Source organism: Rissa tridactyla, chromosome 24 (genome assembly GCF_028500815.1).
Source record: "Rissa tridactyla isolate bRisTri1 chromosome 24, bRisTri1.patW.cur.20221130, whole genome shotgun sequence".
Taxonomy (NCBI): domain Eukaryota; kingdom Metazoa; phylum Chordata; class Aves; order Charadriiformes; family Laridae; genus Rissa; species Rissa tridactyla.
In genome coordinates, this window is record NC_071489.1 from 1540718 (window position 1) to 1564650 (window position 23933).

Sequence of the window (23933 nt, forward strand, 5' to 3'; positions counted from 1 at the left end):
AAAAGCTGTTCTGGTGCATGGTGCCAGAACAGCCAATAACGGATGCGTTATTTTAAACCGATTTCTAATGATTTGTCACGGTTGCTCGTTTGCATCTTCATGTGACACCTCCCTCCACGCACCGTTTTCTCCTCTTGATGCACATTAAAAGGAAATATGCATCAAAACCCGAGCAGTAAGCCTAGTCGGGGTGGGGAGGAGGCTTTCAGCGGGATCTGGGGATCTTTACAGCCTCTGGCTTTGCTCCTGAACTGAATTATCTTCCCCAGGAGATCTCCAGCATGCCTGAATCCAATGATTGCCTTCTTTCTGTGTCGCCAACTTTTCGCAGCAGAAATGAGATGGGAGCTCTGATCTTTTATAGCATATAGGCTGCTTTAGGAGCAAAAAGAAAGGACCTGAATATGCAGGCAATCAAGCTGGATGCTCTGAACACATCGGCCAACTCTACGTTGAAGTGTCCCGTCAGGCATATTGCACCCAGTCAGCAGTTTTCATGTATGAAAAAACCCAACACACTCTTCCTGTGTTATTTTCCTGTTTTCCTTTGGTTGTGAGCCCCCGAGTCCCTCAGCTGACTGGATGGTGCAGCAGACATTGCCACCTTTGTAGTCCTGGCAAATGAACAGAGTCTATGTTACTTCACTTACGTATCACTTCTCCCCTCTGTGATGCTTCATGTGGCAAGGATGTTTCCGAGCGTTACACCTGGGGGTGGCAGGACAGGCTGGGTCTGCTGGGATGCCCTCTTAACTGTGGTGGGGCATCCTTCCTTGGTTTGATACTTTCTCCTGTTCTGAAGGATCAGGGCTCTGTTATGAATGGAAGTTATCTCCTTTGCTACTGAAATTCAGGCACCTCTGAGATTATAGCACTTTGAATTACACAAAAACACCAGTGTGGCCTTTGGGGCAAGAAGCAAAGACCTGTCTTGAGTGGGAACATCTGGAATTTGGTGGGGGAAAGTAAATAATTGTTCCACTTTGAATTTTTCTGTCCTGAGACAAGTGCAAAGGGTTCTACTGTGAGCTTTTCCTCCCACAAGAGGGATCTGCACGCAACAGGCACCAGATTAAAAACTGCAGAATCCCCGCAGAGCGCGTGGAGGCATTGGGTAGGTGGCTGGACACGTTCATGTTTCAGACAAGGTTCAACAGCATCTTCTGTTTCCTTCCCTCGCAGGGAAGAACGAACACCTCTTCCACTCCTAAAAGGACTTCTGCCTTCCACGTGCAGCCCAGGGTACTGCGTCGCTTACCTTACAAGATCTGATGAAGTTTCTGTCTTAGGCCCAGATGTCGTTCGTGTTGATGACGAAATGAAAAGCAACCATGACTTGAGTTAAAGTGGCATTTTCCTGATTGTTTGGTGCAATGGAACTCGTGTGGTGGAACCCTCCTCCTGCCTGGAGCTCGGCCGTGTGGCAGGCAATTACCTCTGCTGTGTGCTCCCTTCACAACAGCTGCTCTGCCTCCTGTGTTTTCATTTCAGTGGTGCTTTTTGTGTTATCTTCTGCTGAAACACTCGTTATCAGTGAAAACTACTCCATTGTGTCTAGGCAAGATGTGTTGTTTTAACGGCAACTCTCAGACTGCAGTCAGGTAGATGTTTACCCATCCCAGGGTGCTGTGGTCCCCAAGGCTTTGGCAAGGGAGGCCCTGCTGCATTACCGCTTCCATGCCTGCCTAGGGATCACGGAGCTGCCTGTTATTTTGATGAACTAAGATCCTTAGATAGAGCAGGTAATTCACAAAGGGGAGGGAAGTGAACCTGACCTGCGGAGGTGGCAGCCTGCACATGAGCGTGCCGTTTGTCAAACACGCGATGAGTCGTCAGCGTTGATGCGTCCGTCCCGAGGCAGTGCTGGAAAGGCCACGGTACAACAGCGTGTGTCCTGCTCACTGCCTCCCGAGGGGCCAGACCCGGCTGCGACAGCAGCGTTCTGGATAGAAACCCTGAGTGGCAGCCAGGGGGAAATGGCTGCCCAGGGGGAATGGAAAGTTCCCCATTCCCATTGGGAATGGAAAGTTCAGCTTTTCAAAGCCCGCAGGCGAAGCATGCTGTATCTTTTTGATTCTCTCTTTCCTCAAATGCCAGCGCACCTTTATTGTTCTGGCACGCTTGATTCCTGGGTGTCACCTGAAGATGATGTTGGCAGTCCTGTCACCAGTTGTGCCGTGCTGTTGGGAGTACACTAATAGCAAGTTGACACCTATCCTGATTTTAGTGCTTGAATTGATTGAGGGAGGTAACAAAATAACTGATTATTTTTTTCCCAAAAATGTATCTTGTGGTTTGAGACATTCTACATAATGAAATCCATGCACGTGCCGCATAACAGGACTACTGCCATGGTGAGAATTCAGATGCTTCCCATAACACACCTACTGGCTGTCGTGCCATTTAACAGGGCTGACCGCACTTGTAAGAGCGAACAGCCTTTTTAAAGGTATTTGAAATGAAGAAGAGCTCTAGGATTACATATCTTCTCCAGGCTCCAATTCCTACATTCAGCCAGAGACGCAGAGGTGAACTGTGGCCACCACAGCTAGGCTGTCGCAGACACTGGCCTCTTCCTTGCTGTTACGGCCGGTGGAACAGGCCTGGTAGCCCCTGAGCATAAGGCGCTCAAACCCAGGTGGGCAGTGGCTCCGGCGAGGTCCCTCCAAAGGGATGCTCTTGTAGCAGCCCGGCCCTAAGGCACAAAATGTTACTGAACAGCCAGGGGAGCCACGAGCGCCTTAAACTGCTGCAGCCATTTGCTCAGCAAATGTGAAGTAGAGCTGGGTACGGGGGCTTTCCTCAGCTGGGGAGGAAGGCGGTTTAACTGGTGGTGTCCTACTCTCCTTGGAACCATCTGGGAAGGACGTGTTGGAGACCTCTGGATATTCTGCAGAATTAACTTAGAGGGCTTTCTGTCTCACCTGCATTTCCTGTCTCCTTTCTTGTATAAGGTTAATTCCCCCCTTTCTACCTGAAGTCAAACCCTTCCATCTGCATCATAATTTCACCTCTTTGATGTAATGTGGGGGTGGAGATTAAGATTTAAAGCAATGACTAAGCACTGGGATCCTATGCACTGTGCAGTCAAATACATCTGGCCTCTTGTTTTGTTTTGCTTTTTTGCTGGATTCTGTGGGAACTGTATGGTAGTGAGAAATTAAACCCCTTTCTTCAACTGATAATTAAAAAAAGCAATGGAGAGAATGGGGCAGAAGTTGCTTCATTGGCTGAGGCAGTTGCAGCTTGTGAGTGTTCAGGAGTGAGGTTTCAGGGCTTTCTCACCGAGCGTGGTGCTTGTTCTAGCTCAAGCTTGTTACCTCTGATGGGGAGCTCTCTTCTCCAGCAGGAGGCAAAGGGAGCGTGCTCGAAAGGCTCTTTACCTGCTTGTTTTCAAGCTGAGCCTGCGGACGTTTTATGGGATGCTAGGGATGCCCCGGTCAGCAGCGTTGCTGCAAGCAGCTTATGTTTTGCAGAGCAGACTGGGACCCCAAATGGAGCCTAGGAGGGAGATGTTTCAGGAGCTACGTGGCCTTCGTTGGTCCTACTAGCAAAAGCCTTTCATTACAGCCTCTTGTTGCATCCGGTGTGCTTTAATACAGCAAAAAATTTACCGGCTGCTGTGCCCTGGCGGAAAAGGAGAAGACAAAGATCCCTCGGCGCAGAGAGCGCACTGCGCTGCCTGCCTGAGTCAGTAGAACCGAGGAGGCTGTAATGCCTTGAGTTTGCAGCAGCCTCGCCGCCTCCACTTTTTCCTGTGAAAACCCTTTTCTACAGCAGCGGCTGCGCTCGGGAAGGGGGAACCGAGTGCCCCCCAGACGGGTCCGGTTGCTCCTGGTGACAGAGCCCGTTGCCATGGAGCCGCCGTTCCCATTGGTCGCCCTGGCAGCCAATGAGCAAAGGGCAGGGGAGCGCATCCTCCCTTAACCTTGGGGAGGCGCTCGGTGGGGAGCGGTGCCGATGCTGAAGCCTTGCACAGAGGGGTGAGGCGAAACGCTCGGACGCTGGGGAAAGGCCTCTGCTGCTCTTTCTCAGACACTGGAAAAAGCCCCCCCCTCCCTCTTACAGCCTGGTGCCTTGGGTTTAAGCACCAGTTGCACCAGCAAACCTCCCTTGGGCTGGACCGGCTCTTCCCGACTAGTTCTCCTCCCAGTGCTCAAAATTGACTTTGATTGTCCGTTGGAGCAATGTGGTGGGGACTGTCCTGCCCGCCAGTGAATCACCAGCCTTGGGATGTTTATTTCTGAGCCCTCAGAGCACTTTGCTTAGCACATGATTGGATGTGTTTTGTTTCTAAGTACGCTTTCTTTATATTTTATAACCAGCCTGAGGGTGGAGAAAGCTGCTGCAGTTATGGCTGTGTCAGGGTTTCTTCTTGGCAGCGAGACTCTGCAGCCTTCTCTGTAGTGAAAACTCTGTTCCATTAACGTTGATGACCTGGGCTGAGTCTGATAAGATTTTTACTCTGCTCTGTCGAATGCCTCCTGGAGTGAGTCTCAGAAAACAAAAAAGGAATTGGTCAATAGCCAAGGGAGGAGATGAGGGGAAGTGAGTCAAGATTCTTGTCCTCAAAGCAAATTGTGATGCCTGGTCAAGAAGGCCATAAGCATGAAGATCTGCTCCTGCAGTCATGCACTCACACTTAACTTCCTTTCCCCCTGAAAACCGAGAGGTGGCTTAACTCTCTTGCATGGTGGGACGAGCTACCTCAGATACCTCTATCCTGTTGCAACACAGGAGCGTGCACATAGGCAGTTACAGCCAAGCAGCCATATGTCTCCTTTGCACCCTCATTTAGCTCGCAGGAGCGTTGTCTGTACTCTGAGAAACAAGGCCAGGAAGAGTCTGTTTAGCAGTAGGCTTCCTGCCTTCGCCAGATTTGCTGATGGATCCATCCTAACTGTAAATGCAGAAGTTTCTTGCTTTTATTCCCTGCCTAACCAGGACCAGCTGCTGCCTGCATTGTCGTGGCTTGGCAGCTGCAAAGTGCGTGTAGCAGGAAGGCAGCAGACGTGGAATTCAGTGTTCCCCTTCGGGTGAAGAGGAGGATGTAAATCTGTGCTGGCCACCCCTTCACCTGGCCCTTGCCCAGCACACACAAAGTGTTTGCTCTGTCACTGCCTTCACCGGCCTGTTTACTTCGCCAGACCCAAACCAAAAAATCAATGGCAGCTCACCCACCTTCTGCTGCTCTGTTGTTCTCTTTTTCTGACACAGATTTTGTGGCTTCCCTAATGTGGCATCTATGTAATCTTTTTGTCTCCCTGGCAAGGCACAGCTCGGTCACACCCACCCCACCGAGTTCGCTGAACTTCCACTTTCTCTGCAAGCTGCTGTCTGTCACAGCGGATCATGTCTGCCACCCCCTTGCTGCATCCCACGGCTGTCCTGGGGGAGCAGGGCTGATTCATTCATACAGAAAGGAAACCTCCTCTCCAAAGCATCACTGTTGAGAAGTACTAGCAGTGCACGTATCTTTGAAGTTTATGGGCAGGGAAATCTCCCGGAGAACTCCTGTCAGGGGCGGAAGCTTTATCAGGATGGGGCAGCCTACAAATGTCAGTTCAGTGGCTCCAAGTCGTCTTCTCTGGAAGAGGAGAGGGAAAACTGGTGATGTCCCCTTTGTTGTGATGCCGAAGTTACACTGCAGTATGATGAGAAAAGATCCCGTTACCCTTCTCAAATTTGACTGAGGTGCTTGGCTTGGGGGTAAAAACTTGTTATAGGGTGGCTGTTGCAGAGAGAATGAGCTGTACAAAACCTGCTCTCTTATTTTAGTGCAGAAATTCCCCTTTTAGATAAGTGTTGTGTGTGCAGTTCAGATGCCTCCTTCTGCCTCCCTTCCCCAAATCTCCTGCAGATCCTCCTGGCTTGTTTACAAGACAGCCCCTGGCCCGGGCACGAGGCTGGAACAGTTTCCTACAGCGTGGAGCATTTTGGGGAGGGGGGAGGCAGAATTTACCAGCTTCACTCCCTGCATAATCCAAACTCCTACCAAGGAGGCTGGCGTGCAAATCGAGCAAGTGTTCCCTTTTCCTTTTCTGACCTAGTTCCTGCCGGAGGCATCGCAGCAGAGCACGACTCCCTCATGTGGGGGCTCACCACCCCATGCGGCGTGCTTGTTATAAACTGGGAGCTCCGCTGCGGTTCCTGCGGGCAGCTGCTGGATGCCCAGCCTGCCGAGATGAAGAACAGACCCTTGCAGCTGGAGGGTGGATGCCTCAGCGGTGCCCAAGGGAAGCTGCTTCCTGCAGGAGTGCTCCCAGAGATGCCTGACGGTGGGATCGTCTGCTGGTGGGTGCTGTCCCGTGGGACCCTGCCAGGAAGGGGGAGGGAGCAGCCAGTGATCCACGCGGTGCAAGGATCTGCGCTGTTAGCGTTCGGAATAGCAGGCTGAGGTGCTCTCACCCTCTCCTCCACCTGGCATTTGAGGCCACATCCATGCTTGGAAACGATTGTTAGCCGGAAGGGAGAGGTGTTTGCAGAATCGTCTTGCAAGACTAACGTCAACAGCAGACTGCGCTCTGGCTCCTTCCCTGTAACAAGCTATATCCACGGCAGCTGTTTTCTGCCAGGAGCCACCAGCGTGGTTGTGGGACAGCCTGCTTGGCGAACAGTGTGGCGGTGCTGGGCTGCCGGAGCCTGGCTCAGCACTGCAGGGGGCACGGGGATCTTGCCCAGTTACGTTTGTTCACTATTGCCCCTTGGGTGGGAGGGGAGCCTTCTGGCCCTGGTGTCCTCCTCTTCACACGTTCAGGTGTGCTATGTAGGAAGTTGTGTATGGAATTAACAGTGCGTTTCTTGTAACCTTCCTGCTCCAGAGTGAAGGCACGTGAACGGTGGCTGGGATCTTCCAGCAGCTCTCTCAAGTGAGAAATACTGTGTTTTCATACAGTGCTGGGGTGTATCTGCTGGTCTACAGCACCCCATCGCATCCACGGTCACTCTCCTACGGATACATGTGTCTGCCTTGAAGCATCCAGTGCATTAACTGGACAGAGCACCCCTGCCAGCCTCCTCCGTGCCAGCTTTTATTGCTTTCCCTGCACCCTTTTTCTGTGAATTTTCTGGGGTCAATGCGGGTATTTCCCACACGACATCAAGGTGCCATTTACTCATCAAGGTCTTGCGTTAAGTAACTTTTTCCATTCCTGGTTCTCCCATCTGTGGCTCTGAACTGACAGCAGTGAGTCTTATTGCTGGGGAAAAGCTCATTGTCAGTCTAGAACAGGCTGGTAAGTGTGGGGGGAAGCTCAGGGGACGGGACCTTCCTCCTGTGCTCGGTAGGTGTCCTGCCCCGTCCTCTCGCTTCGATCCCCTGCGGTGCTGGCATCTCCCGGGCACACTCGCTGCGTGGTTCCGTGGTTTCTCTGGCTGCAGCCCTGCCACGGGGGGTTGCCTCTAACCCAGCCTTTTCCATTCGCACCAGGGGCTCTGCCCTGAAAGCCTTAACGAGTTTGTTACAAATCCCTGTAAGAACCCATCAACTAAAAGCAATTGGTTGCGCTCTCTTGCTTTTTCTATCTGGAACCGATTCCAGTAGCTGCGATAAGAATCAAATACATGTTTTATGTTCATCAGCCCCACAAATTAAGGGGGAATGAGGTTGAATTGGTTAATGAATATTAGCAGTTCCCATGCAGAGCCAAGAGTCAATAAATCTCTGTGAGATCTGATTCTTTTTTCAGCCACGTTCTGCCAAAGTCATTAATAAAACAAGTTGTTAAATATCAGCTGTGTTTTCCAGTGCCCAGGCCTTTTGTTTGAGCCTCTCTCAAATGTAGGATTCCCTTTTTCTTTTTGGAAACCTGTCTCAATGGGCCTGCCTTTTATCCTGCCCATGTCCAGCCTCCTCATCTCTCATCAGGACAGGCGTCGGGTTCAGACGTCTCTGCAGACGCGTGTCTCTACCAGAATCGCTCCGCAGCCCTACATGAGCTGGTTTAGCCCTCACCCAAGCTCCAAGAGGCCTGCTTTGAGTTAGCTGAGAGGGCTGACGTTTTGATTTAGACAATTGGTTTGGAATTAACACTTAATTTGATGAATGGACGTGTGACACGTTCATTGCTCCTGTTTAAGACTGTCAGCAGACTGAGGCACGTGTTCCTGCCTTGTCTAGATTCCGCTCTAATTCAGAGGTGGTTTCAGGGGCTCTGTGGGCTGCCTGTGTTCGTACTAATCAAAAGGAAGCAATTAAACGCAACTTTGTCAGGAAGCGTTATTTTTTGGTCTTAATCTGTAATTTGACTGTTATGGTTTGACTCCTGCTTTTCCTGAAGTATCTAACCATAGATAAGAGAGAAGATGTCAGGGGTTACTTTATTTCCCAGGAAGAACCAGAACAATGTCTTGGTTACGGGGCTGTTTTTTCACTGAAGATTTGACTAATTGCAAGAAGGACTGGGCTGGGATTTGAGGAAGAAAATGCAGATTGTTGTTGTTTGTCCTGGGGCAGAGCACACCTCCTCTGGTTGCTTGAGGTTATTTCACCTGCAGAATTCCCTGCCTCTGGATGTTTGCTAGCGCCAGGGATACCTTCCGTCTCTCCCTCGCAAAGAAGTTGACTGGCAGAGTACCTGCACTGGGGACCTCTGTCTATCTCAGAGGGTTTATTCATCCCTGCTGGTGTCTCCAGAGTCCCGGTGAGAATCACAGAGCTCCTGCAAGGTCCCCTCGAGCCAGGTGCTGCATCCGAGGGGGTGAGTGGGTGGGCTGTCGTTGGAGTGCTTGGTTTGGGGTCTTTGTACGCAAGATTAGCTACAAGGAAGTTACAACCTGCGCGTGCAAGAGTTTGTGTTCCAGAGAGAAACTCTCTCCACCCCCTGACTCCCTTCTACCCATTCTGTCACCTCTTCCAACAGGTGCCCATTGCTCCGTTGTAGGGCTCTGAAGATGTCAAACAGCAACGTAACACAGGAGTCTTTGGAAATAATGAAGGAGTCTGAAAAAAAGGTGGTTGAGGAATCTGTGAACAAAACCAAATACCTATCCAGGTCACCAAGCAAGGAGGAGGTGGAGAAGGACGGAGGGGAGGAGGTCAGCGTGCGCCAGGAATCCCAGGTGAGTGGGATCACCAGCTTGGGGAGCTGGGCCCTCTCCTTCCCCGGGGCAAACACAAGCTGGTTACTGTCCCTTCTGGCGGGGGCCGAAGCCTGTGCCCACCGCCCGTGCCGTACGGGGTTGTTCAGCGGCTGCTCCCTCTCGCGTCAGCTGAATCTGTCCTGCTCAGAGTGGGATAATTGAAATATTCTTTGAGCCTGGGAGAAAATGAGACTGGTGCGCTCCTGGGGGCACTTGTGCTCAGTCACCAGGTTCGGGTCCCATGGCTGTTACCTCCCTCTTATTCCTTTCTTTGACCTGAGGATTGGTTAATGACTTAATGTGAAGTGAAGGCAACCCCGGGGAGAGCTCGGTTTCAGGGATGGTGCTTGGCCGTTGCTTTGCTGTCGTTAAAAATGCCCAAATAGGAAGTGAACGTTCTGGGATTTGATTTCAGCAAGCAAAAAAACCAAACCCTGTGCAAGCATCATTTGGAGGGTGGTGGGACTCATTCCTGCTGCTCTGCTCTCCTGTCACGTGTGCTTTTGGCTTAGTGTTGAGCTTGAAGAAATGCCCACCCTCAACAACCTGCTGAATGCTTCTGTATTTAAAGCTGGTGTCTGGTGCCAGATTTGTTCATCCGCTGCCTGGGCAGACACCACTGTTCCTCACAAAGAGCCTGAGTTTGCTCACTTTGTAATGTGGGATGGGGAAAGGTTTCTTAGAAGGTAGGGATAACAGATGCCTCGGTGTCTCTTAAATCAGAGCAGCAGTGTGTCCCTCTCGTCATCCACTGTGTTAGAACACCCTTCATGTCCTAGGAATGGTAGAAGACTTCTAGTTTTCCTGCTTAGAATTGTGTCCTACCCCTTCACCCGTACGCCCTGAGATCCCACAGTTGTGCTGGGTCTGTCAGAAACAGAGGAGCTGGGTCTAATCCAGGCGAAGTCTCTTAAGCAGTTTTTGCGCGCCTGGGGCCTGGCAGGGCAGCTCTCCAGGTCTTCCTCTTTGCGCACGCTTCCGTTGCTGTCAGGTAGAGATTTTCTTCAGAACGATTTTACATGCTCAGTGTTGTGCTGCCTTGCACAGCAAATGCCGTTTACAGTGTACACATTCGGGTTAAGCTTCTTGCCTTCTCGTTCCTTTCTCCACAGAGGCGAACTTCAAGTCATGGACATGCCAGAAAAAGAGCCAAGGTATGACCTCTTCTGACATGCCGTTCTTCTTGTGGCCGTTCTGAGCTGAGTCACGATCCCAGCCATAGGATGGTACTCTCAAGTCTTCCCTGTCTCCAGAAGCAACATGCAGCTCATGATGGTTCAGGAAAAATATATAATGGTTCTGTTTGGTCTTAAAAGCCAGGACTCTGTGCAGGACTCGAACAGGCTGTGGTTCCAGTTCCTGCCCTGACCATACCCAGGGCAGAACGTGCCTGTGCACCTCAGGCGTTTCTCCAGATTGTTGATCCCGCCTGGAATCTCATGTGACTGGTTGATATATTTTTTCCTATTTGTCACCCAAGTGAGTCAACTTACCAAGAGTCCGGAAAATGCAGGTTTTATTTTAAGCATTTTCTCTAAGCACTACTACATTACCCAAAATAACCAAAGTCATCAGGTCAGACAGGCGAGGTGTAAATGGGATGACAGCCTTTTAACTAAGAACAGTAACAACCTTCACATCTTAAAAAACAATAAAATAGTTGGTTTCAGCTATATCCTTTGTTAATAGTTTTAATTTTTGCGAGGTGAGCAGGGGAGAGGCTGGAATTGCTCTGGCTGAAGAGATCAAAGAGCGCGTGAGTTAAGGCAGTGAACTTGCTCACCTAAGATCTGGTTGGTTCAAATCCTAATCAAAGACCGAAGGAAGGAGAGAACCGGTTTGCTCTAGGACTCCAAGCCTTTGCATATTCCTGGTTGCTGCAGGAGGCTGGTTTGGTAGTCCTCCTTTTTTAGCAGTTTAATTAACAATGGCGGCAGGAGTGGCTCGGTAATGGAGCAGCATGAGCTTAAATTTGTGTGTTTTGGCTGAGGTGTTTCAACAATAGTCTTTCTTTTCCTTCTCCAGTCTAATTCAAAGCTTAAACTGGTCAGGAGTTTGGCTGTATGTGAAGAATCGTCTAGTCCCTTTGTAGATGGGCTGCTGGAGTCCCAGGTAGGCCTGGAATGAGACAAGCTGTGGAGTGTGGAATCCCCGAAAATCCGCATCCGAATCCCCTGACGTTCTGTGATGCGTTTCTCAGCTGCCAGTGTCTCCAGCCACGGCAGCGATCGCAGGGAGCGTCCGGTGGCTCAGACCAGCCCACTTTGTTTTGTTTCAGGACATCATTCAGTTGCATGTGAGCTGCCCCTCTGACAAGGAAGAGGAAAAGTCCACGAAAGATGGGGCTGAGAAAGAAGAAAAAGACAAGAATAAAGAAAAGGCACCAAGGAAAATGCTGTCTCGAGGTCAGGTGCTCTTTTGAACCGGGCAGGTCCTGTCTTACCTGCCTTGATGATTCTGCTGGCCAGCGGTGCGGTTGCTGGGAGCAGGGTGGTTATTTCTGCCGGTGACTGTACAGGAATGTATCGTTTTTATAGCATCCTTTCTGGAGCAAAGCACGGGGAGGGAGGAGGAGGGTTTCTCTGGGTTGGCACGTGTGCCATCAGGCTCGCAGGCTTCCTGCATAGTTCATAGTTTTTAACGCGCAGGTGCAAACCCAAGAGGGCTCACTGTTTAGACTCTTGCTTTCAGTCTAGGTTTGATGTTATAAAACCTGCCATAGGTGGCAAGGTGTGATGTTGCAAGGAGGTGAGCTAAGTTTCTGCTGCGTGATCCTGCATGTATGATTTTGGGGCGTAGAAATGGCTAAAAGATACGCATTTACTCTGGTGAGCAAATTCCTCCCGCTGCCCAGAGGGGAAAGAGCATCCAGTCCCGATTTTACAGATTGAGAAACTTGACCTAGAGGTTGCGTTCAGAGCCTGTGCTGGAAACTGGACTTGAGTCCAGGGGATACAGGTCCCAGCCTGGGCAGTTCTGTGACAGGCTGGGCTTTTCGTCCTCTCTTCCTGGCCTGAATAGTCGGTGCTGAGGATGGGGCTGAATTTCCTCCGGCAGCAATGTGGGGGCATCATCCTCACGCGTGTCATGAGACACACACCCCTTCCCTTCAGTCTGTTCTGTTGCAGTGTTGTGTTAATTTGTTCTGCTGCTGTTGTTGTTTCAGATTCCAGCCAGGAATATACAGACTCCACTGGAATAGATTTGCATGAATTTTTAGTAAATACACTGAAAAAAAACCCACGGTAGGTCCCTAGTCAGTAAAACAACTTGCTGATGGAGTGAAGGGAGGGAATACCTGGCGACCAGTGCTTCTTTGCTTGACTCTTAAACCCATGCTGTTTGCGGGCACGTCTGTGTGTGTTCATATATCTTGGGAGGAGGGGGGGCTACAGCAAGTACAGAAAGTACCCGAAAGTGTGTTTTACTTTTTTTGGAATTCAGAGAGCGTTACTAGAGCTGGGGCAGTGTAGAAACAAAAAGCGCAACTGTAATTTTATAGACTGCAGTCAATCAAAACATATAATTGTGTATTATGGAGAGAGAGAAAGAGGAAAAATAATTTGTTTGAATGCAAGCAGGAAAGAATCTTGATTGCTTTAAAACCCTTTCTATAAATGATTGTCAAATAGCAACCTCTACAGGAAATGCTGCTGTGTCAGTAATAAACGTAATCGAGCCGAATGCTGGCATAGGAATGGCAAAACTGGAGTCTCTACCAGTGGAGCTCCCAGCAGAGCAGAGATTCAGAATTACCAAAAGCCAAGCGCTGTTAGCAAAACAACTACTTTAAACTGAAAAAAGTCTGGCAATTAATTTGCTCTATATGAAAAAATGTGAAGTTTTTTAGTTCATTCCTTTGGAGGATGTGTGAAGCTTGATTAATAGTGTTGCTTGCTCCAGGTATTTGTGACTTTTCTCTGTTGCTGGGAGGGGGGTACCAGGCAGAGAAAGCTGTGTTTCGCTGTCTCTAAAGGTGGCCTTTTCCTTTTTATTTTCTTGACAGGGATAGAATGATGCTACTAAAGTTAGAACAGGAGATTCTGGAATTTATTAGTGATAACAAGTAAGTGATCATCACGTTTGTGTCAAGCAAAAGAGATTCGTAACTTACAGTTTAGGAGCTTGGGCACCTGAGGGAGAAGGGAGGGTCTTTTGGGCACACTGGTCGGGAGGCTTCTGTGCTCGCACATCCTCCGCCTCCTTTTGTCCATGTACAAGGTTTCTGAGTATCATGTCAATTTGGTCTCAATTGCTTTAACACCACAGCCCTGTGAAGGAGATGAGTGCCATTGTGCTTCCCTTCCTAGCATAAATTGGGAGGGGAGAAACCAGGGGCAGAATTCACATCCCAGAACGAGAGATAGAATAGGTGTCTGCAGCAGAGCTGGAAAACTTCTTTATCCAACAGGATCAGAGAAGTTGCAGTATAAGTACTAATTCTGGCTCCTGTTCCTGCTTAGAAACAAACACGTGCGTTTCTGCACAAGTTGGGCTTGTTTTGGGAGCAGCATGTTCAGCTTGAGCCCTTGGGTCAGTCCAACTCTGGCTGGCAAGGCGGTGTGAGCCCATGCTCACACTCAGTGTAAGAAGCTGCACTTGAGTCATAACTAACTGCTTGGAATAGGTGGCATGGTCTGATCTGGGATCTGCTTAGGGCACCTCTGGCCTTGATCTCTCTTTTGGTGTCAGATTATCGTTGTCTGTTTCCAGGCCTTCTAAATTCTAATGCTTTCTCCTCTCTTCTTAGCAATCAGTTTAAGAAGTTCCCTCAGATGACCTCTTACCATAGGATGCTGTTGCACCGGGTAGCTGCCTACTTCGGCATGGACCATAACGTTGACCAAACCGGGAAGGCAGTCATTATCAACAAGACCAGTAACACACGAATGTAAGCGGGGGGGAGAACAACTGGGCTGGCATCCCCTTTCCTTTCCCTTTCCCTTTCCCTTTCCCTTTCCCTTTCCCTTTCCCTTTCCCTTTCCCTTCCCTTCCCTTCGCCACATGACCCCCAGACACAGAGCCCTGGCACGGTCCAGAGCAGGATGCGTTCCACACCGCATTCTTTCGCCTTTTCTAGAGAAGGGCAAATCCTTTCCCTAGGAGAGAATAATCCTTCACTTCCAGTCCTAAGTGTATGTATTTGCAAGCCCTTCCTAGTTCTCTCTGGTTCTCAGAGAGGGGGCAGGAGCACGTGTTGCCATCAAACAGAGGAGAGATTTAACACAACGAACAGCTTTGCACACCCTCTCGCTCCCTGCAAGGCAGTGGTTTCATGAAGATGGTTCTGTGCCGTTTTTGTCCTTCTAACAAGGGCTGGTTCTTCCTGCAGCCCTGAGCAGAGGTTCTCTGAGCACATCAAAGATGAGAAGAATGCAGAGTTCCCGCAGAGGTTTATCCTAAAACGAGATGATACCAGCATGGACCGAGATGATAATCAGGTAAGGGATGGCAATGGGTTACCTGCATACTTTGTGAACGTCAAACACGACTTTTCTGAGAACAACTCTAAATTTCTCTTGGGTTTCTTGCAGTAACCTTCTTTAATAGAAGCTTCCACCCCATACAAGCAGCAGCATCTAGATATATCATGAAAACTTTACAAAATAGTGTGGAATGCCTGAAGAATTTGTGTGGGTTCTATGGGGGGTACTTTTCTGTACCCTGAATATCGGCTGGCGGCTGGGCCAGGCTTTAAGGTGAAGCCTTTTGCTAAGGTTTCCTTGGAAATACCCCAGAGCTGAGTGTTGCCGAGCATCTCTCCCACCCCTCCCTGGGGCTTGCAGCGAGTCAAGCTGTGAAGTTGTCAGGACCTCGCAGTGCTGCTGGAAGGAAACCATCGGCAAAATGATGCACTTTGAGCTCAGCAGCGTTGCCAGCTGTCGGGGCTAAAAACCCTCCTGAATCTCTGGCTGCCTTTGGGCTGTCACGGGTGGCACCACACCTGTAACGCAAAGCTAGCTTGTTCATCTGTGGCTGTTTTCCCAGCCTGTGTCAGACAGAATCTTGAACGTCAAAAACGGGGCAAGAGACAGGAGACCTCTTCACCAGGGATCTCGTGCTCTTTGCTCTTGTAGCTCCCATCTCTACATCACCCCAGCGTACCCCCGTCCCTTGCTTTTGGTCGTGTTTCTGAACGTAAGTCGTCAGGATTCCCCATGTCCCCGCAGGGAGCGGGGAGTCCCCAGCTCCCCGCTGGTCACTGCAATCACTATCAGTTTCTGGTTGCCCCGTGGTGGCACTCTGCAGGTGTTGCAGCTACCCACGAAGCACAGAATCCGTGACCGAGCGGGAGTTTGCTCTGTTGGCACATGCTGCAAAAAGTGGCCTTTAGCTCGTGACCCCTGAGAACAGGCTCTTTCAGAAGCACACGGTGATATTCCTGATCTGTCCTTTCCGAATCAGGCAGAGTTCAGGCAGAGTGGTTGTGCTCGATCCAGGAGGTGGAGTGCAGTAAGACCTCCAGGATGCTCATCCCTAGACATAGGTGTCCAGAAGGTAGGTGCAAAGGCAGAGGCTGTGTCATTGCATCCAGGCATCATGCACACACTCCATAATCCGCATCCACTTACACTGCTACGTAGAAACAGCAGCAGCTGACTGCGCCCCCTGCTCCCATTGGCAACTGCTGACCCGCTGAGATGTGTTTGTCCCTTCAGATCAGACTCCCCTTGCAGGATGGGAGGAGGAGCAAATCTATAGAAGAGCGAGAGGAAGAGTATCAGCGGGTCAGGGAGCGGATATTTGCACGAGAGGTAAGCTTGGATGACTCACTTGCCAGGTACCCTGCTGGAACTTTGTGGCAGAAGGTGTCCTTGAGTATACTACGAGGTCAGGTCTCCTCATTGCCTTTTCTACAAATTTGCCAGTGCTCCTGGTATCTACCGTTTAATGCCAGCTCCTAAGAAAGATGTCTAAGACATTGAGATAGAGGAGACACACCGCCACTCCCCAGTCTGCTCCTTCCCTAAATTGCCTGTTTCAAGGGGCAGTAGGGACTGACGGAGGCAGTTTTTCTCCTTGCTGCCCAGCAAGATTTAAGCTCACGCAGTGGTGTTTCTGGGATGACTAGCAAATCAATAGATGAACCTGCAAGAAGCAGCAGCTGCCTCCCCCAGCTTCTCTCCAGTGCTGCAGCTTCAACCTCCTGACCAAGCAGTGCTGGCCTTGGAGTATCAGGCAGGGCTCCGTCCCTCTACGGGATGAACCTGGGCAGTATGTTTATTGTCCTTCTTATGAAGTGTCCAGCTTGGTTATTGCTTCCTTGAGATCTCTGCTCCCTACATGGAACTCCTCTAAGCTGGAGCCGTGTTCCTTGCTCACGTCTGGCTCAGAGAGGCTGCTGTGCTCTGCTGTGTTGAGTGCTGTCTGCCAGCTGGAGGCAGCTCTCCGTGCTGTGCCAAATGGCAAATGATGGAATCGGGGATGATTCCAAATGCCCATCTGCCATGGATCATGTTCAAAGTCCAGCTCCTGGCCTGCTGCTTTTGAGCATCTTGGGGATGATGCCTTTCATTTGTCCTAATGGGAATTGCCACGTGCCTGCCCAAGGAGGACGTCAAGGCAGCCACTGTCCCTAGTCAAGTCACCAGGCTTCAGCTGCTGACTCTCCAGCCAGTTGTGATCACGGACTTGTCTTACATGCACGGGCCCAAAGCCGTCCAGACCTGTTAGTAAGTAGCTCTGCCTGTGGGCACGTACTTGCCTTTGCTCCGTGTCCATGGGCTGAGCCAGTGCCTTGTGTCTGACTTGCAGAGGCAGGGGTGACTGTCACAGGGCGGGCTGGGCTGGCTTTGAGCCCTCTGCCTTTTTTTTCATGGCTCTGATAATTGTGCCTGCATTTAGCGAATAACGACCCTTGTATGTCTGGCCTCGATCGTTCCATTGACAAAGCTACCATCAAAGCTGCCTTAGAGCAATGACGTGGGGAGTTGAGGGCTCAGATTTGCAAACTCGTGAGAGGTCTCAGGGCCACGGGTAACAGGAAAGGCTCCTAATGGGCCTGGGTGGAGACCCAAATGGGACTGGTGTGCAGAAGGCTCAGCAAGACTCCTGAATGACCATGGAACCGGTGCACAAACCAACTGTGTCTGAGTCCCGTACTGTTAGTGCTTTGCTCCTTTTTGCTTTGAAACTGCCTGGGTTTGTCGCTTTCAAAGTTACTAAGTCTCCCTTTTCTTTCCTTCCCATCTCCATGTCTTTTCTGTGCTTCCAGACTGGCCAGAATGGATATCTCACTGACAGCAGGTTAGTACTGTTTAGCAGACACTATTTGTATCTCTGGCTTTCTCTTCGGAGGACTGCATGACTCTATAATGATGCTTTTTTCTGATGTTAACCGACAGAATCTCCAAAGAAGCCTTTTCTTCTAGTTCTCACAAACGGAGGCAGATTTTTAGGTATCTCTGTGTGACTTATCTTGTACATTGTCCTGCTGAGTAAGTTTGCCCCATGCATGGCTGCTTGTGAAGTTATTGAAGTTGTATTTTTTGCAACATCAATTTCTGAGTCCTTTTTTGCTGATTCATCAATTGAAATGGAGGGGTGGAAGGTGGGCATGGCAGGGAGGAATGGGGAAGCCAGAGGATTCCAGCAGTTTTCGAACCACTCTGCCTCGTTTCCCAAAAGGATGGGAAAGCCCCTGCCCTTAGAGTGACAGGATCAGCATCCAGTTAAGGTGGGGTTGTCCCTAATCCCTGATTATAAAGGCTGGATTACTTAATGGTGACAGTGAAGTGTCTCAGCTTTCCATTTCAACCAGAGGATGCTGCAGAGGGCACTGGGAACACGTTTGAGCAGCATTTTCGTATTAAGTAGTTTTCCTGTGGATGAAAGGGCTGAAGGATGGCGTCAGCCTGATGAGCCCCCTTGCCCAGACACCTGCCGCAGGAGGCTGCTGAAGGTGTGAGGATAAAGAGCAGGATGAAGGTGGACAGACCCTCCTGCCTGCTGTCCTCTCGTTTAATGGCCAGAGCCCTAGCGGTGAAGCAGCTCTCTATGAACAGGACAGGAGGGTCCAAGCAAGTGTAGGAACAGCTTTGCCCCTCTCCGCCTGTTGCGTGGGTCAGGCTGTCGGGGGGTCACTGTCATGGAAAATCGAGTGTCCTCGGCGCAGGTACAGGGACTGTGTCCTGGAGTCTGGCAGTGGTGTTCAAGGCGGGGGCTATAGTTTTCAGATCAGCCGCGGGGCTGTAGTAAAACTCACCCAGCAAGTGGCAAAAGCCAGTTGCTGATGTGATTGCAGCTTTAGGAGCTGAGCTGCCGCCAGGGCTGCGCTAGGAGCTTTTCTGACTCTTGTGCCAGTCCCTAAAGAGGGACTGCTGTCTTTGTTTTGTGGTTCCCACACTGGGGAGAGGGAGAATATGTGGCATCGGGACCATTTTGAGCTCTCGACAGAGACTGGGGTTCCCTCAGTGGTGGTGCTGGGGACGATGGCTGTGTGAACTCCATGGACTTGTCCCCCTCAAAGCCCAGCTTTCAGAGCAGTACAGCGCGCTCTTTCACTCGCTTGGAAGCGCCGTGTTAATGCTGCTGAAGCACAGATTGCAGGGAGCTCTCTGCTGGTGGACAGCTTGGAAGCGGGCTGTAGTAGCGGTGATGGAGAGGAAGGCATGGCTGAAGCTGTAGGGCAGGCCAAGGCTGCTAGGGCAACGCTCTCAGAGAGCGAGGTGTGGTAGTGTGCCTGGAGTTTGGGCAGCATTTGTAGAAAAAGCAGAACCGTTCTACTGCTGGGTTAGCAGTAATCAGCTTGAGAGGGGTCTGGGTTCTCAGGGAGCCAGGGTTTGCAGCTGGGCCAGAACAGAGGCCATGACATGCCCCTTCCCTGCACACGCAAACACTGTCCCCACCTCTGGACATCCCCAGGAGCTACCTTCAGAATTTAGGTTGCAAAGAGCCCAAGAGCTTGACAGTGACGCCTGTTAGTTAACTGTCATTTGGGGTTTGAGGCTGCACAGTCCAATTACTTCATTGGATATAACCATTGTACTGATTTTCCAAGAGACGTATTTTCTTTGACTCTCGCGTGCCCCCAGCAGCCCAGGACATCACCTCAGAAGTTCCTTCCAAGCCTCATCTTTTTTCCCCCGTGGCTGCGTGGAGCTGCTGCCAGGCTCAGCACAAGCATCCCTTCCAGTGTTGCCTTCCTCACCATTCCTCCCCGGTGAAGGCCCAGGAACCCATTATTGTGCTTACGATCCTTAGCTGGGCTGATAAACCCGGCTCACTGCTTGGGATGTTTTGCTGTGGCCAGACCTGGCCTGGGGCCAGGGGAGGGTGATGGGTGGGAGCCCAGCTCTGAGCGTAGCAAGACGCCGGTGTGTAGCTGTCCCCGCTGGGCAGAAAACCTCACCGGGGCTGCTGTGGAAAGGGGTCTCGCGAGATCTCCATCAGCCGTGTCTCAAGGCCTCTCTTAAAAGCTTCCTGTTCTGAGACAAGGAGGGCTTTAGCAAGGGATCGTGCTCTGACCCTGCTGGCTTCTCTTCCAGGCTGGGATCTGGCTCGGGAAAAGGGCCAGGAGCCAGCTCTCAACACACGCCAAGGAAGACCAGCAGTGTCTGGGTCTTCACACTGCATGCCCAAGAAAGCTGTGACTCAGGGTGTTTGTTTGCTGTCAGATCCCTGTACAAAGTGCCGACGTGCTGTGTCACGGAGCCGGAGGCTGGCTGGCCGGGCTCACCAGCCCGGGGTGGCAGTACTGATGCAGCACCTGCAGGTCCTGCCGCTGCCCCTTCCCGCTGGAGGTGCCGTCTAACTCCTCTGGTCTCTGCAGGGGCAACCGGGACAGTTTGAACCGGGCCTCAGGCAGCCGCCAGAGCAGCACAGAGAGCGAGATAAAGTCGCTGGAGCCTCGGCCGTGGAGCAGCACAGACTCAGATGGCTCCATCCGCAACCTGCGACCACCTGTTACCAAAGCCAGCAGCTTCAGTGGCATCTCCATCCTGACACGGGGGGACAGCATTGGGAGTAGCAAAGGCAGCACTGCCAGCAGAACGTCCCGGGCAGGTACGGTACTGTTTTCCCTGCACACCTTCTGCAGAGGGCACCTGGCAGACGGCGTCTTCGGGTTGGGGGACTGTGGCTGATGACGCTCTGGTCAGTGACTCTGGTTAAAGGGGGACATGGTTGGCATCACCTGAACGTGTTCAGTACCTGCGATGTGCCAGTTGGCTCATCATCTGTTTTTTCAATACTCACCATCAGATCTTCCTTCCCTTTAGTAGAGTTATCTGAGACAGGACGTTGTTTAGTCCCATACCCTGGAATTTGAGCTACCAGTTTTCTGTTGTTTTCTGTCCCCTGCTCTACTGCAAGTTGTGTTGCCATTCCTTTCTGCTCCCCAAAATCCCTCACAGCCCTCGGGAGACTTAGCCAGGGGAAACCATCTGGCACTTTTCCTTGCTTTCCAACAAAGGAGGTCCAGGGAAGGGTGTCACCAATTAGTCTGTCTCATCAGACGCACAGTCTAACTCATCAGACAAAGACTGCGTTAGTTGGTATCTGCCTACGATGTTCTCTCAAAATGCTTCGCTATGCTCCTGAGAGCAAACACAACAGCAGGGAGAGGGGCCTGCAGCTCTTCCAGAGCTGTTGAATACAGCTCAGGGTTTCAGGAGCACCAAAGGGAATTAGGGTCACAAGTCTCTCTGCCTGCTTCAGGTCAGTTTGTCCTTTTCCGTCTAGGTGACACAAAGCCTGTGCACGGAGAGCGTTGGGGGCGTCACTGTTGGTCCGTTCCTGAGCACGGCTCCCCGAGAGGATGCGTGCTGCACTTGGCAGGGCACCAGCCCTTCCGGCAGTGGGGAGCAGAGTCCTTTATTTTCAACTGACTGCTTGTGAAAGGCATCTGTGGAAGAGGCAGCACAGGTCTTTGCTCTCATTTTAGTGGTCCGTTGGTAACTGAGGAGCCGTATGGCAGCTGGTCACAATCGCTGTGCAATATCAATGAGCAAAATCCAGTGTTGTCTCGCCGTCCGGCTTCCTCCATTCTCACGAGTAGGCAGCAGGTCCCCAGATGCTTGAGAGCTGTCGTTTTACTGGGGAGGGAAGGCAGATTGGTGCTTGTGGGTGATTCGACTTCTCCACAAGAATCCTTTCAAATAAAATGGGTGGATCCAAGAGGCAGCCAGGCTGCTGTTCTAGCACCCAGGCTGGCTTTGAAAACCACACGCTCATCTTGCAGTGTGAAGGTGCCTACATCATCCCCTGGGACCCTGTTTTCATTGTGCTCAGGGCTGCATTTATTCTGATTATTGCAGCCACCCCCAGGACTGATTCATCAGCTGATGGGAGCAGTTATTTGAAGATCTGTCCCAGCCATGTGCAAAGCACAGCAACAGAGGATCTGCTTTTTTGCTTTTTTCTGTATTTTTCCTCCAGGTCTCCCCTGGGAACAGAAGCCAATTGCTCTCCAGGCTTTATATAATGGCAAGTGATTAGAAACGTCCTGGGGGAGTTAAAAAAAAAAAAAAAAAAAGGGAATTTTTCACTTGGGGAAACACCACCCTCCATATCCTCACACTTATTCTGTGGGGAGGAAGTGCTTAGGACTCTGGGTCTGGGGCTCTTTTCCCATCTCAGCATTCAGCCCCTGGGCAACTGTCAGCAAAACGTTTCCTTCTTTGCACCATGTGGCTGATGATACAGAGCTCCTTAGCAGAACGCCTGAAGATCAGCTGTTGAAATGCAGTCGATCAGAGGCGGAATTAGTTAAATAGCAGCTACTGGGCATCAAGCAATAGTTGCACAGCCCTTTTATTTCTGGAAGTAAGACTGAAATACGGAGGAGAGCACTTCGCAGCTGGGTGCCCTGCAGCGTGTATTGCGCTCCTTCCTAACAATTTTTCCTACCATGGGAAGGAATTGCTTTCAGCCTGCCACCCCCTAGCCTTTTACTCAAAAGGTGTGTGTGTGCTGGGTCTGTGCGGCCATAAGATAGGATTCCCTCACTCCCCGCTCTCTTCTGGGCAAGTGCTCGAACACATCGTGATGAGTATTAGTGTCCGAGCAGGGGCCGTGCCGAGCTGCAGAACTGAGCTGTGACTGGGAAGAGCTCTGCAGCTTCTTCCCACAGGCTGGTCTGTGGTTCTGAGCTGACACGGGTGTACCTGGCAGCTCCCTCTTTTTGTAATCCCTGTCTCATGCTGGGGAGGAGAGCCCTCCGCCAGGCAGGTGCTGCTGTTAACAACCATATTCCTCTTCCCAGCAGAAGGCCCATGGCGTTTATAGAAAGCCCTGACCTTTGCCTGGTGCTTTCCAGACAAGACGGAGGGCACAGCCCTCCAAAGAATCACTTGCAACACAGATGGTTTTTCCTAGCCCGTGCCAGCTCCTGCACCAAGCACGCACTGTCCCGTGAGCGGAGGCCAGCCAGATCCATCACGTGGGCCTGGCGTTGGCCTTTTCATTTCCTGCCCTTCCGAGTAGTGTTGAAAGTTTACGCAGACAGCAGCTACCTGAGAGCGGTGGGAGGGGACCGCTGCGTAGGCTCTCCGCTTGGAATGAGGGCGCTGAGCTGGGGGCAGGGAAGAGAGCACGCTCTTGGGAATAACAGCTCTACAACTCATGGCCGTAGCCTGCAACAAGAACTGCATCGTGGTCTTCCCTGCGTGGGTCAGGGCAGGCGCGGGGCAGGGGAAGGTGCTGTGACCAGCTGTGGAGGGTCGGTGCGTGTACATGGACGTGGAGAGGAGGGTCCTGGGGGTGGTAACGCCTTGGTTTGCTGTGGAGCAGAGGCAAACCAGTGCCTCAGCCTGCCCGTCCTGTCCCCCATGGAAGCTCCCGTGTGGACAGCAGAGACTGCAGTCTGGCTGCAGCAGAGGAGTGACAGGATCTACCCCCTGCCTGCCCCGTTGACGAATCCATGTTTTTCTCTCCCATGTGCCAATCCTGCCGTGCCTTTCTCTGTTCAAGGTTTGGTACTAGGTGCCCCTGAAGCATGCAGCCAGTCCCCTTCTTCGCAGCCCAGCCGTGGCCTCCTACCCTGCACAGCCCAGCAGCCTCAACCGCAGCCCCCCCAGCAGCCACCACCGCAGCCCCAAGGACTCCCACCTGCAGCCCAGCAGCAGCCAGCCATCAGCAACCACATGATGTCCCAGGTGAGCTGCTGCACGATGTCCAGGGCTCGGTGAGCTCCTTGGGCCCACAAGTGGGAGGTGGAAGCGGAGCCAGAATACACCCAGGGTGCTCTGGACTCACACTTGCCCACTGCCTTTTGGGTGTCCTCACACTTGCTGCCAGTTAGGGAGTGACGGTCCCTCTGTGCTCTTGGCAGAGAGCAGGAGAAGGTCGAGCGCCTTGCTGTGCCTGAATATGGTGCTGTGTGACATCTCAGCTTGCCAGCCTCTTCTGTGTCCGCTTGGGCCAGCAGCCCCCCTGGCAAGGGATCTGTAGCCCTTTGCTGAGTGGCAGGGTTACGTTCTGGAACCAGTTGCCCTCCTGGTGAGGGGCCATCAAAAGGTAGTTGGGTTTGAGCTCCCCAGAGCTGAAATCCCGTGACCTGTCCTGGGGAGCGGCAGACCTGGAACTCATGGGTGTATTTTCCGGACCCTCCCCAGGTTAAACCTGAGTGATGTTGCACAGCCTGCAGGGCTGTTCCTGAGAATGGAGCCCCCTGGCAAGCGCTCGCGGCTGTCGTTCCTACATACTTTGTTCTGCTCCTGAGGCTGTAAAAAACCCCAGCACACGAGCTGCCCCTGTGTCCCTGCCGTACTGGGGAGGGGGTGGGACAGCGCTGGTGGGCACGTTTGGAGAGCAGAGCTCTCGTGTTCAGCGCGTGCAGAGCTGGGGGCCGTGCGTGGGCAGTGGCCTCGGGACCTTCCCATCCTGCCCGGCTCGGAGCAGCGTGTCAGCGC

The 23933-nt window shown here is 51.6% G+C and overlaps 1 protein-coding gene across 12 annotated transcripts in view; it reads left to right on the forward strand.

Moving 5' to 3' along the window:
* R3HDM2 (R3H domain containing 2) overlaps window positions 1-23933 on the forward strand; it is a 53877-nt gene that overhangs the window by 20916 nt on the left and 9028 nt on the right. For 2 of the 12 annotated variants that reach the window (XM_054183256.1, XM_054183257.1), the window contains exons 2-13: window positions 8862-9060; window positions 10194-10235; window positions 11107-11193; window positions 11360-11486; window positions 12248-12326; window positions 13088-13147; window positions 13832-13972; window positions 14414-14522; window positions 15741-15836; window positions 17297-17328; window positions 19853-20085; window positions 22993-23177. In XM_054183256.1, coding sequence (XP_054039231.1) covers window positions 8893-9060; window positions 10194-10235; window positions 11107-11193; window positions 11360-11486; window positions 12248-12326; window positions 13088-13147; window positions 13832-13972; window positions 14414-14522; window positions 15741-15836; window positions 17297-17328; window positions 19853-20085; window positions 22993-23177 — 1359 coding nt within the window. In that variant the 5' untranslated portion in view covers window positions 8862-8892. Of the gene's footprint in view, window positions 1-6081; window positions 6295-8861; window positions 9061-10193; window positions 10236-11106; window positions 11194-11359; window positions 11487-12247; window positions 12327-13087; window positions 13148-13831; window positions 13973-14413; window positions 14523-15740; window positions 15837-17296; window positions 17329-17426; window positions 17481-19852; window positions 20086-22992; window positions 23178-23933 lie in introns of those variants that run through there. The other 10 variants (XM_054183261.1, XM_054183260.1, XM_054183251.1 and 7 more) reach the window with 10 other exon arrangements.